The sequence below is a fragment of the Orcinus orca genome, chromosome 10 (assembly GCF_937001465.1).
Source record: "Orcinus orca chromosome 10, mOrcOrc1.1, whole genome shotgun sequence".
NCBI lineage: Eukaryota > Metazoa > Chordata > Mammalia > Artiodactyla > Delphinidae > Orcinus > Orcinus orca.
The window spans coordinates 85,540,913-85,555,096 of record NC_064568.1 but is presented as its reverse complement, the minus strand read 5'-3'; the positions used below and the strand labels follow the sequence as shown (position 1 = coordinate 85,555,096).

Below are 14,184 nucleotides of genomic sequence, written 5' to 3'. Positions count from 1 at the left end.
TCCTAAACTGTGGGCATTTGTACATTATTCATGCTGGTTACTTCATTTCCTTGTTCTGTTCATCATGGCTGATGAATTAATTAAATTAATTAATTATGGAAGTATAATTGACCTACAACACTGTGTTAGTTCCAGGTGCACACCACCGTGATTTGATATTTCTATCACAAAATGATCACCATGATAAGTACCATCTGTCACTGTACAAAGTTATACCAAAATCACTGACTGTATTCCCCATGCTGTACGTTTCATCCCTGTGGCTCATTTATTTTGTCCCTGGAAGTTTGGACCTCTTAATCTCCCTCACCTAATTTCACTCATCCCTCTACCCATTTCTCCTCTAGAATCCACCTGCTTGTTTCCTGTATCTATGAATCTGTTTCTGTTTTACTGATGATTTAAAAATAGGCCATACATGGTATATGGGAGGAGGCCCTTTAACTGACATGAGGGGATGCTCTTTTCTTTCAGCTTGAATATTCCTGAATATCCGATTTCCTTTGACCCTCGGACTTTTCAGGTGCAGAAAGAGAGTAAGATACTTTAGATGCACACTGGCGAGTAACTTGTAAATTGTGCAGAAATTACCTCATTTTACTGTTTGACGTTATTGTGTTTGGCTTTAGCATCTTCATAAGGTAAGAGTTGGACTAAAACTCATATTCAACTGGCTCTTTTTTGCCTCTTATCTGGATAATTAAGGCAGCAAAAGCTATGGAGGCGGGGCATGAGCTGATGATACTCCTGGAGTGGTTCTCACTAGACTTGAGGTTCTGGGCATCGGCACAGCGCTCCTCTCCCAGGACCTGCAGCCAGACCCCTAACTGATTGTGCTCCAGAACGGAGGCACCTGCACTTGGTTAGACCTGTACCTTGTGCCAGATCTAAGGAAGATCTGATGGCTTCAAATGGCCTGAGGCCTGCTCTCCCCCTATACACTCATATGGACATGTACCCTATTAACTATGAGGCTTATCTCTGGAATAGTCAGGGGTGATCGGAAGAGCACCACCAAATTCACCACTTTTCTAGCAAGAATTTTTGTCTTCCACCAGCGTGTTCTGATTCTGAAAACATGCTAGAATAGCATGTTCCTGTTCTAAAATATCTTTGATGACAGATACAGAAAAGAAACTAGTGGTTACCAGTGGGGTGATGGGTGGGAGGAGGGGCAAGATCGGGATTAAGAGGTATAGACTGCTAGGTACAAGATAAGATACAGGGCTGTAATGTACAGCACAGGGAATATGGCCAATATTTTATAATACGTTATATATGGAGTATAATCTATAAAAGTATTGAGTCACTATGTTGTACACATGAAACTAATATAATATTGTAAGTCAACTATACTTCAATTAAATAAAATATCTGATGAGAAATGACAAGAAACCATTATAGCAGTTTGCACCAGACCTCTACCTTCAAAGGACTGGTTTTTTTCACCTTTGAGTTTTTACAGTAAAGTGCTTTTTGTACTCATTTTCATTTTAAAAGTGCCTAAAGTGCATCCAGAGAACCGCTTCGGTTTGGGAACACCAGAAAAGAACACCAAAGCAGAGCTCAAGGTGGAGGCGGGCTCCAGGTCCCGGAGCCTTTCCAGCAGGCCCACCAGCCCGAAGCCCCTCCTGCAGTCCCCCAAACCCAGCCTGTCGGTGCGGCCCACCATCCCGCAGAAACCGAGAACCGCCTCGCGGCCTGGTAAGGGTTTTGCTGGTCAGGAAGTGACACCACGACCGGGCCTCCACAGCTGGTTTCCAGGGCGGCTGGTGAACGTGGAGGGGGCGTGTGTGCGGGAGGGGCCGTGAGAAACCTGCCACAGTGACAAAGGCTGAAGGGTGCCTTCATTCAGCCCTGAGGTCACCCACTCAGGGACTGTCCTTGCGCTCAGGGCTACGGCTCGGAGGCAGGATGGATAAAGCAGCCTCGTGGGGTGCTGACCCCTTCACAGGGCTCAGTGTAGCTTTCTGAAAGCTGTGTCCTGGTGCTCCGACCCTTCAGAAGGCCACAGTTGAAGGATGAGGGCCACAAATAGGGAACGCATAAGTTGCTGTGTTTTTAATCCCATAGCCTGTGAAATATTTAGGGTTTAGAACAGGGCTTGGCAAACTATGGGGCTGTTTTTGTAAATAACATGTCATGGGCACACAGCCCTACCGTCTGTGTATACCACAGCCCGGCCCACACACACACCAAACTGAGAATTACTTTGCTGGTGGTAGAGCAGAGAAAGGAGTGCAATGCAGTTAATCCTTTCAATTAGACTGAAACAGGACAGCCTTTAGAATTAAGAGACGAGAGTTCTAATCCTACCTATTTTGCCATCTTTTTAGCTTAGCAGGTCATTCAATGTCTCCAGTTATACAGTGCTCACCACAGTCCTTTCTGGTTCTCAAAGTCCATGATTCTAAGTTATTCTTACTGATCTCAGTATGTGTGTGTAGGTACGTGCACCTCCACTCCTGAAAGCGCAAATATATATTATATACATATGGTGACCACTTTACTGGATTTGACAACAGGTAAAGGCAATGGGTTATAACTATCACGTATTTTAAGAGAATCAAATAGCCTTTGTGTTTGAGGCAGAGGGAGTATTCAGTTCACTTACAGTCTAATTTTCAAATACCAACTCACTGAAATTGAAATTCTATATGCAAGATAGATTCACATCTGCAGATTTTAACTCTTCGTAAGTTTTCATTATTTTTCTCTCTATTGTTTGTTACTTCACTGAGCTATGAAGCTAGTTTTTGGCCAGAAAAATTCTCTGCTGCCTTTTAAAAGATTATTAGTCATTTGTTTTTAAAGATTAACCCAGCTTATAGCTTTAGGAATCCAGTTTGTGAGACAGGTTGATTCATGTCTTTGTGTCTCCGTAGAGGACATCCCAGACTCTCCATCCAGCCCGGATTCCCCTAAAGTCGCTCTTCTTCCGCCTGTCCTGAAAAAGGAGAGAGATAGCCAGGGCAGCCCACAGCCCAGTCCCAGGACGTTTTCCCGGGAAGGTAAGACATGTTTTCTCTGAGTGAGCTCTCCGCAAGGAGAGTCATTTCAAGCGGAAGGAATTAATCTTGGACTCAACTTATATCCTAGAGTTTGTCGGTCAGCTCAGCGTCCCTTGGATTAAGTTTTGGAACCAGTGCAGTACTTTGTTCAGAAACTTGATTCAACATTGTTGGTGACACTGGGTCTTAAAGGAGGACCATATACAGGGAATAAAAGCGTAACGGAGACACTCAGCCCAAAGATCTTTGTAATAATAATCTCTAGATGCTCCTGAAGTGACTGCCAGTGTGTTAGAAGTGCGCACACATTGTTTTGTGGCTCATTTGGTTGCTACCTGTAGGTTTCTAGGTCCCATCACTGCTCAGAAGAGCTCCCCCTGGTTGTCAGTCACCTTGTCAGTCACCGTTGCTATGGTTCAGGAGCGGCTCGCACAGGCCTGGGAGACCCTGTGGCTAGTTAGCTCGCTCAGTCGTGAGGTCAGATGAGCCTCGTTCTCAGAAGTGTGTCATCTGCGTGGATGCCCTCAGCGCATCGTGGCACCAGTGTGTTCCTTCTAATTTGCTGAGGTGGGAGCAGAACAAGGTAGTCCCGGGACTTGAATCTCATCTCCCAGAATCAGATCAAATGTCGGTATCGGCGGAGGCGAGGTGTGTTCGGGACGTCTTCCGCACCCCACCAGGTCTTTCCCCCACTCCTCCCATTCTGTTCAATGCACAGTTGCCTTTAGGGTTCTGTCCTTCATAAAGTGTAATGTAATTGCCATCTCTAAGCCCCACCTATAAAGAAATTGTAGCGCCATCGTCACCCATGTCCAGATAGCTCTCAGTGTGGTTTGGAGTTGCTTGGTTTTATTTTATTGTTTGATGCTTTAGAATTCTTTGACCGCTCTGACATCTTCCTCCCTTGGGCCATTTTCTTTTCTTCATGATGGTCTTGGTTTGAAGTTAATAGAAAGTGTTTGTGAGTACTGTCTTTGTTAATTGGGAGTCGAATGAAAAATAACACAGCCTGCTCTCTCATCTCCATTCTGCAGATTTACTTGGTGGGTGCAAGCTTCACTCACCTGTTGGCTGTACATTTAAAAAGGTGGGGTTTTTGACCAAAGCTGACAGACCACTTCTGTCAGAGAAACTAAAGCCATGAACAATGACTGACACGTATAGTCATTTCACACGGGGTAATCAATAAATACAGGGCTTGGTGTTACAGCCACGGCCTTTGGAAGTCTTGGTGTAGGAAGTCTTGGTGTAGGAAGAGGAAACTTTGGTGGTGTCAGGTCAGAGGGACTGGAGCCAGCGAGTGTCCCTGATAGGACCACTCACACCACACAGCCCCACCCCTCATTTGCCCTTCTTTCTGCCACTGCTGACTTTGCATCTTTACTTATAAGGAAGCTTTGAAAATGCCTGAGAGAATTTTGTTGGAGAGAAATAGGGAGGCATGGAGGGGTGGTAGGGGTAAGTAGGAATGCTCACCTCATCAAAAAGCCATTGGAAATATGGAAGGATTAAAAAGAAAGGGGGAGAAGGTTGAACAAGAAATAATTGCTTAACATTTTTGAAAAATGATGTTTTCTAAGACGCCTGGCTATATGATCAGACAAGGCCTAGAGTCACCCGCCAGCCTCATGAGTAACAGCACGTACCATGGAGCCTCTGGTTAACGGAGCGGGTGAAATACTGGATGCTGCTTGTGTGCTCGTTGCTGCTTTGAAAAATTCAGGTGTTCTTTCCCCAGGAACTTAGGAATGAATGAGTTGCTTCTCAAACATTTCATAGCTTCAGGGATAGATGTTTGATTCCCTTCCTCACTCCCCCCAGCAGCAAATACTATGGATGGTTTGCGACCCCGTCTTTCCAGCTAAAGACTGTAGAGCCGGGGAGACCACTGCTTTCCCCTCTGGCATCCAGGATAAGTTAGTCACCGAGATCATTCTGATGGTGTCGCTTGATACTGAAATTGGACTGAAAATCTAGGTGAGGTCTGAGCACGGTTTGTAAGATACTGAAAGTGGACTGAAAATCTAGGTGAGGTCTGAGCACGGTCTGTACATGTCTGAGGTGGTAATATTTTGATTTCAGTTTATTTTTCAGCTTGTCCACTAAGCTGGCCCAGGAAGGAGAGCCCTTGTGAGCCCTCTCTTTTTCTTTAGAAAAATGTTCCTGCTGTGCTCATTCCTATTTTCTTGTACATGATTCATGCTGGTTACTTCATTTCCTTGTTCTGTGCCTCCCTTTGGACTAGCGTGCCCAACTCATTTCTGAAACAGGTAAATGGCTGTGATTCTTCTGGATTATTCCATAGTGAATGTGACTTTCGTTAATCCATCTTGGGATCGAAATGGTAATGCGGGGGCCTTTTTATTAGTACCTTTTGGGGGCAGACTCAGCGCTCACCTCATTTTGCACGACATTTCCATAATGTTGGCTGTTGAATTCTGTAGATAATGGTATATCTGTTCAGGACCAACACTGGAGGTTCCTTGAATCTTAAGTGGGGTGGGTAAGCTGATATTTAAGTTTTATAGATTAATATTTTTTAATATTAATGTCAACATGATGTTATCTGCTACTACAAAGGGTAAAATGAATCCCTTTTCCTCAGTAGTGCAAAGAGGAGATTATTACAAAAGGCATTCAGATCATGACAGTGGCAAGCCTTCCAGTAGAGGGAAAAGACCTTCAAAACTGTACTCCACCATTGCAGAAGAGGAAGTGAATGCAATTGGGCACAGGAGGTCACAGCCAACAAATGGTTAGAGTCTTCAATTATCATCCCTCACTGTCCCAAAGCTTATGAACTGGCACTAACAAAAACAAACTTTAATTGAGTAACTTCTATCCTGGGACTGGGTCAGGGATTATTCATAAACTGGTTTTTTTTTTTTTTCTAAATGGCAACGGGATGGTCCTTCCATTGGGGGCAAAAAGTATTGACTTAAAAATCTAAATTTAGAAATTCTTATGAGGAGGATCAAGTTACTTTGGAGAATGGTGACTTGTCCTTTCAAATTTCTGTGATCCTGGAGGTTTATTTTTATATTCAGGGTCATGTCTCCTATTCTCTCCCTTTCTCTCTTTACTCTTCTCTTAGATTTCAACTGGGATGGGGTCAGAAATTCTTAGAGTAGCACAGTTTACCCTTTAGAGAATGCTGGTCTAACACCTTACCTTACACTCTTTTAGGGAAGGATGCACGTGATCTTTTAGCAGACATTTTATGACCCTTTAGTAAGAAAGGAAAAGTACCAATTAACTTTTCAACCTCTAGGAACAATTTATACTATTTCACAGCAGTTACTCAATAACTTCTCTCTGCCGTTTGACACTGTAGTAAATTCTGTAAAGTTATTTTCAGGTGAGGACAGTCCTAGGAGAGAAAAAGGAGACGGATTTTAAATCAGCTTTCGTCTCCAATGGGAAATTTTAGAACAAGCACTGCTGATTCAGAGAGGAAATGGCTTTTCTATGACCATTCATCATCTCCCTGGTTAATAACTTTTTATAAATATGACTTGAAAAGTCTTTTAAAGGAAATTTTAGTATCATAAAAGAAAAAGAATATAAAATTCTGGTATGTGAAATTTCCTTAAGGGACTTTTTCCCTTAGAAGGCGGCTTTTATTTCTTTCTGTAAAACTATCAGAGGTTAACATATGATGTTAACATATGAGTGTCTTGGCTCCAAGGATAAAGTGCCCACAGCCACGCAGTCTAGCCATAACCCCACATCCCTCAAGAGGGAAGGGCACTGGAAGTGACCTTATAATAGGGATAATTTCCCTTTATTTTAAAAGGCGAAACCATTCTCAAACTTTAGCACTTGATTATTGATGATAAACCTCTCCCACCTTAGAGCTTAGTAGCCCAGTGAGTTATGATTTCTCAAGTAGGAACTACTGTCTTTGAGGACTTTCCTCGACAGATTTAAACACAAAGAAAACATCTACCAGCCCCCCACGAGCAACAGCATTTGGAATCAGCCTTCTTGGCCAGTACTGTTGGATGAGCCATGTACTCTGACTTGCCTGGAGGCCCGGCGCACACTAGCCACATGACAGGGTGGAGTTAAGGACATGCCCACCACATAAAGCGAAGTCCGTAGTCTGTAGATACGCATGGACCATTCTGTTTGGGCCGAGCAGCACTTGCCCTAGAGGAAACCAACCAGCTTGGTCCTTCACTTTTAAAGTACTTCCTTTGTGGTAGGTGTGTTCATAGACACACGATTACAGTAACTCTTTTCCCTGCAAGAGATTTTCTAAGAAAATCAGTTGTCTTCAAGTCACAGAAAAATTACATAAATGAACACCTAAGACACTTATCTTCTGGAGAGAATTAATTCTTAGAGTATATGAAATCAGAAGTTTTGATAAGGACACCCAAGGTTACATAGATGTTTCTAGATTTTGGAAATTTACATTTGAACTATTGCATCAGTTGACTCATATCACTTGTTAGTAACAAAGCACCCTTGATACAAAGTAATGTTCCTTCTTCAAGAGGCCACTAGAGCACTTTATACAACACACAGACGAGGAGCCCGCCTGCCAGTACCACATGGATCAGCCAGCGAGGCTTTGAGTTAAACTAAGATGAAGCCAGAGATAAGCCAAATCCTAGACAGGCGAGAACTTCTGTGTCTCTCTGATTTTTTCATGACCTCTTTGTGATGGGCTGCAGCAAATTTTGATGGAATTCAATAGGACCATCTTGATTTGCTTTGCTGCCTTGATTTCTTGAACTATGGACAGGAAACCAAAAATGTAATTTTTACGGGAGCTTCAATTAAAGTAATTTTATGTATAATATTTTAATCCTGTTTTGTTAGTGCCGATTCCCAGCACTTGTCTTCACCCCTGAGAACTGCGTAGCAGTCTTTCTGCATAGTTTCCTGGTTAACCAATAGCGTTCAGCAGAGCAATTCTGTTAAACCACAGTGTGTACTTTTCTTTAAGAACAGCTTTGTTTATGCTAAAATAGCTTTCTTATTTTCCTAAATGTATGCGTGAAACAGAGGCTGTTGTTCTCAAAGCATGCTACCTATTTTTATCATGATTATTATGTTTTAATTGTGTGGCTATTTTAATATTGATGTGACAGGTAAAATGCTTACTTTCTTTTCCTGGAAGTACTTGTAACTGCATCAAGTGATATGCATTTCATATCATTTCCTCGCTACGTTTACTCATAAGCTGTGATGTTTTCATTAGAGTATGTCCTGTTTTCTTGAAGAAAATAGTTGGTTTTGGCTTTGTATGCATTGTAATGTATTCTATTTGTACAGGCCATCTTATTGTGAGATTCCTTCTATATATATCACTTGCTTCTTCCATAATTCAGCCTATAGCCAACAAATATTATTGTCTGTAAGCCAGTGCTCTGTTCCCCATTTTTCACCAGATCTGGGTTCTACTACCCCTACGTGAATTCTTCAAAAGAAATTTAATGGTTGGTTGGCACTTTGGGCCCTTGCCAGAAAGTATTAAGAAACCAGGGCCGACTACTGAGTATTATTTTAAGGTCATCATAATGTTTTCTCCTGGGAAATATGGAGGTCAGTGGAGCTTAAAATGAAGAAAAGCTCAAATTTTTATATGAATCTCTAATTCTGAATTTATATGCACATTTCAGAAGCTTTAAAATTAGCATATATATGTATTTGCATATATATATATATATATATATACGCAAAATCAGATCATCTTCAAGAATGACAGATTTCACATTTGAGCCTCTCTAGGCCAGTTATCGCCACTGTAGATAGGATATGAATATACATGGAGTGTCTGTTGAATACATTGCCTGTTTACTTACTCAGGTATCTTTTATAATTTTAATGGTACCTGGAACGGTAATAAATATGTGTATAGACATATAGAGAGATGTTCCAGCACTTTACAGTATAAAAGAAATTAGATTGTTTTACTGCACTTCTTTAATGTAAGAATTCACACATTAAAGCAGGCTGCCTAAGAGTCTAAATTCAGAAATATTGAACCTACTTCAATATAATTGTAATTAACATCCTAATCACATGCAATCAAATAATGCTGCCTAAAGGCTGGAAAACAAGCCTGACAAAGAACATTCCCCCTAAAGAACATTCCCCCTACAAAGTTGTTTGCACTAGTGATCTGGACTAATACTGTGTGCTTTGGGTTCCAAACGCAAAGTTAGTTGTGCAACTAGTTCCTTGATCTCACCATGCCTCAGTTTTCCTATCCAAGAAAGGTGCCTACCTATGATACAAAGAAAATGTCAGCCTGGTACTAGACTCATTGTCACATTCCCAATTGGTAGAGTTAAATCAATGGCAGTGAATATGTTTAGAATAAATTTTTAGATAATGGTACCACCCTAGTGAACTGCTTTGACAGTCCCCCAGAAAGAGCATGTCATTATTCCTCTCAGTGACTATGTCGGACAAATTAAAATGTTTGCTTTCATGACTGGTACCAACTCAGAAACCAGCCTGTTAACTTGCCCCCCGCCCACTCCCCATCCCTGGAGGACTCAAATACTAGTGTCACTTGGATGGAGGCTAAAGGACAATCTTACTTTTTGCAGGGAAGATTCCTGTGTTGGATTTCTCTCAGTTTCGCTTAGCCCTGGTCCAGGGTTCTCGGTTTTTATCTGTGACAGAAACATATTTGATTGCGTGAATTTCTCCATTTTTAGAGAGTAGTCTGATGTCATATCATGTAACATCAATTAGACCTGGGATTTCGAGGAAGCCTAAACTATTGGGAAGGATGAAAAGTTTTAATCTAAGAATAAAAGCTAATATGTTTGCTCTGAAAACAAATGAGCAATGCATCACCATACTTATTTCTTCCTTAGAGCTTGTAGTGTTGGAAATTTTTGAGTAATACTTACTTTAGTTTTAAAATGAATGAATAAAATTTCCTAGCAGTTTTCACTAGTAATGCTCTACTATGAGGTTAGATTATTTATTGCACAGTATTTCAAGATGAAAATATGATAAATTTTCTCTATTAACTCCTGTTCATAATATACACACAAGTTGAGAACTTAAATACTTTGAGTCTTATTGAATACTATCAAATTGGCTTTGTGATAAAGGGCAAACTATTTATAGAAAATTATTTACTTTTCCAAAACCTGGCTTGTTAACAACTTTCAAAGGACCAAACAAACACATTTAATTTTTTTACCCAATGCAAGCTAAAAAATAAAAATCAATATATATCATTTTTTCATTGCTTTTCCCCTCCATCTGAGAATTTGCTCAAAGCTGTTGGGTAAAAAGAAGTCAAAAAATTTTTAAAAATTACTTGTATGGTGAGATTTGAAAGCTTATTCCTTTTCAGAATTGAGTAATTTCAATTTAATGTAATTAACGAAACTTAAATTTTTATTGTCTAGAGGTCAGAATCTGGCCGGGAGGCAGGAGTGGCAGGAGAAGTACTTTACTATGTTTGCATTTTGACTATTAGGTTTCATGAGCTTTCACTTCCTGAAACACCATTCTTTAGCAGAGTAAACATTTAATTATCCAAGATGAGTTTTTTAGCATAATGCTAACATCGAAATGGTTAGAAGAATCAAATGAATCCTCTTGCTTTTCCAGGACTACGTGCCTGGTTGGATCATTTAAACTTCTGAGGAGTGAGGTAGCTGTACTCTTTCAAGCCACACAAAGTGCATGGGTTTGGTATTTTTAGCTTAAGTGGTGTCTCTACAATAGACTTGGTGAGTAATATTTAATAACCCTTAACAGTCATGCTGGAATGTGGCATCTGAACCTTTCCCAAGGTATAGTAGCAGTGAAGCTATGATCTAGTTGGAAAGAACATGGGCTTTGGAGAAAGATTTGGGTTAAATCCCGATTCCAAGTTTTATGGAACCTACCCCGTAGCTGTGAACAACAGAGCGCCTGGCAGGACACATCACAAAGGCTCAGGCTGGTGATTGTTCTCTCATTGCTTTGTAGAGACACAGCAGATCCTTCGTATTTATATGTGATCAAAACAGGCAACAAAAATGGCAGTTCTTTTACCTGGAGGCTGGTTCCTAGAGGATTGAATATAGGCAGTATTAATTCATCTCTACAAGACGATTCATTTCCTAGCGAGTGAAACTGAAGTTTTCTAAGACATAGAAAACCCTGACAAGGATTACTAGGGCCTCTGCTTATATCCCGTCCCTGAAGCAGGGATGGCCAACCCTGAATGGTCCACCTCAGGGCTCTGCTTCCTGTGCTGCATGAGGGGGCAGCTGTGACTGAGGAGCTCACCTGGGGCACAGTGGCTTCAGTGCTCCTCCTTCCTGGCCTCTCCCTTCACTCCCACCCACACCCTCACCTCCTGGGGTCCTTGCCCTCAGATGGTCAACCACATCTATGAGAGGCTCACCCTCTCATAGACTGGGGTTTTTCTGTTTTGTTTTGTTGGTTCGTTTTTAATTTCTGTCTAGAGTCTTGAAATGTACTTGGCAAGTTGCTTTTGAGCAAGTTCATCCCGAACCCTCCCACTCTTCGGGGCCCCTGCATCTCACCCCATTACTGCTCAGGCCACTGGCATCTTCTTGTTCATCAACTATAATGACTTCCTTTCCTTTCTGTTTCAGTGTCCAGGAGAAGCTGGGGCCAGCAGGCCCAGGAGTGTCAAGAACAAAAGCAGTGGTCCTCCAGTAAAGATGGCCAGCAAGGCAGCAAATCCAGTGACTCTGGGGAAGAAGCAGAAAAAGAGTTTATTTTTGTGTAACGGTCACCCACGTAGAAGTCTTACCATGCGGGGTGCGTTTGCTGGCCATCAGAGAGGAACCAAGGGCAACACCTCTTCCTACTTCCTAAGCATCTTCTCTTGGTGCTTTTTCCTTTGTCCTTCCCCACCCCACCCCCCCTCACCAAAACTGAAACAGATCCATCTCTCGGTAATCAAAGCACATGTCTGATCTTCTCCCAACCCTTAGCATTTGATTTCTATGCATTCCTTCATATGCCTTCAGTGAATGCCAGCAATTATCCCATGGGCCCTACTTGAATTTCTCTGAGGCAGCTACAGTTTGCCCTGTAAGATGAGTTGTGGGAGGTAAACAAAGTAACTGGACACAAACTCACAAGTAACACCATCCAGCTGACCCTGGGGTACTGCTGCACGTACCTGTGTCAAATCTGCACTTGACTTGATAGAGCAATTTATTCTTGATGTATGCAATTGCACACTGTAATTATATTAACAGAGCACACTAATAATTTGTATAAATTATATATATTAGATCTTGGGTATGGTTTTTGCATTCTCCCATGGGGAACTCCTTCCTTCCCGATGTGGAATTGTACATTTTAACTTGGTCTGGTGACCTTTGTGATACCATCAACAAGCGAGTTAAGAACCGAGTGAAAGGCCCGTGGCTGATTCTACCATGTGCCCAGATTAATGTATATAGTTGACTGGAATGAGGTTTTATGAATATTCGTGTTTTTTGAAGGCCTTTAATTTCTGTCTGCATATTAGCTTTTAACGTGTGATTAAGAGAGACTACTTTGACACCTGTAAAAAAAATCAAACTACTACTTTTGAAGACATTTCACAAATATTCACTTACATACGCGCTGAAGGTATTTTATGCATATGTATATTTATACCAATAAAATGATTTTACAAGTGGAACTGCGACTTTCTCCAGTGACTTTTTTAGTGAGGATTGGCTTGTGATGAACTTTGTTTTCCAAAAATCCACAATAACCACAGTTCCCAGATAATCAAAAACCTATTACTTTCCAAGTAAATGCAACTTGCTAATTCCATGCCCTCCTCTCACCTTTGGCCAAAGGATGAAATTCATCAAAAGGTTATATTATGAGTGTCCAAGAGAGCCCACTCAGGCCAAATGACAGGGCCAGATGATGGAGTGGGTGCCTGAGTTGCTCAGAAAATACCAAGGCACTGTGAGATGAGCCGGACTACTGCTAGGAGGGGTCTGGGAATCTTCACCTAAGTTACAGACCATGGTTTTCCTACCGGTGCCATGTGCAAGCCCTAAACTAAGAATCAGCCTATCAGTAATTCACACCCCATCTCAATTATACCAAACAGGGGCCAAAAAAGCCAGGAATCACTTTGTTTTGAGGACGCTTCGTTGTATGGCTACATTGGGCAGGCTGACCTTCCAAATGTATTTTTCCTTAGCTTAACATTGGTTGGCCTGGGTCTACTTTGCAGAGGCCATTGGCCAGCAATTGGGCAGGCATGTGTCAGGTGTTGGAAAGAAGTCAAACTGCAATTAAAAAATGGCCACTGAAAATCCAGGAAGAGGATAACCGACACCTGGTTATTTACAATGGGGAGCTCCACCTGTCTCCACCTGTGGTAGAAAAGATGTTCTCATGCCTTTGATCCTGCCCCATGCTGGCTTGTTTCCCCGTGTGATCCAGCTTCTGTTCAGTATCCACTTTAACACAGTATTCCCAGAGGAAATACTGCAAACTTGAAGGGAAAACAATGACTCATTTCTTTTTTGTGAAAGAAAATATATGGAAAAATTACAACAGAAAATCTAAGGAGGCAGGGCAGCCCTGGTTTTTCAAAAATGTTGCACCTGTCCTCAACCCCTAGTGTGCAAATCCTAAATTGAGATGGCCATGAAAAGATTTAGCATTTTTTACTTGCTAGATTAAAAGCACTGCCCAGGTGCGGTGGCCCTGCTGTAGAAACCATTTGGAGTTCATTCTCTGCCTGTTCCTCTTTTTTTCTTCAGAGCAAGAACATTAACCAACACCTTCTATAGATTGTTGAAGGAGCCCAGTGGGAGGTCTTGGTAGAGGCTCTAGATTATGTGGCTGACCCTCATGTCCACTCTATAAGGCGCTAAGGAAATAGAGGTTTCAGACCCTCAAGGATTGTCACTGCTGTGTTTGGAGTCCTGCTCTTCCTAAGGTACACACACAGTCAACTAGAAACCTGCATTCCCGACTCTCATTTAGCCCAGAACCCAATCCCTCAGTCAAACTGCTGAAGACCAGAACCGGGCCAGAACCCAACCCCTTGGCCTCCTTAACATCATACACAAAAATAAGCTCAAAATGGATTAAAGACCTAAATGTAATGCTGGATATTATAAAACTCTCAGAGAAAAACATCGGCAGAACACTCTGTGACATAAATCGCAGCAAGATCTTTTTTGGTCCACCTCCTAGAGTCATGGAA

At 41.8% G+C, this 14,184-nt stretch overlaps 1 protein-coding gene and 1 long non-coding RNA gene across 12 annotated transcripts in view; one reads left to right on the top strand and one right to left on the bottom strand.

Moving 5' to 3' along the window:
• Positions 1–12,648, top strand: part of CARMIL1 (capping protein regulator and myosin 1 linker 1) — a 318,638-nt gene extending 305,990 nt beyond the window's left edge. For 4 of the 11 annotated variants that reach the window (XM_049715468.1, XM_049715466.1, XM_033434743.2 and 1 more), the window contains 4 exons: positions 1,501–1,704; positions 2,886–3,011; positions 5,617–5,766; positions 11,603–12,648. In XM_049715468.1, the coding sequence (XP_049571425.1) occupies positions 1,501–1,704; positions 2,886–3,011; positions 5,617–5,766; positions 11,603–11,739 (617 nt within the window). In that variant the 3' untranslated portion in view covers positions 11,740–12,648. Of the gene's footprint in view, positions 1–474; positions 1,705–2,885; positions 3,012–5,256; positions 5,767–11,602 lie in introns of those variants that run through there. The other 7 variants (XM_049715469.1, XM_004273512.4, XM_049715467.1 and 4 more) reach the window with 6 other exon arrangements.
• Positions 9,538–11,654, bottom strand: LOC125965529 (uncharacterized). Its single transcript, XR_007479515.1, has 3 exons — positions 11,531–11,654; positions 10,886–11,047; positions 9,538–9,646 (listed from the first exon to the last, which is right to left on the bottom strand). It is a non-coding gene; the product is annotated as an uncharacterized LOC125965529 (long non-coding RNA).
• Positions 12,649–14,184: the final 1,536 nt, after the last annotated feature.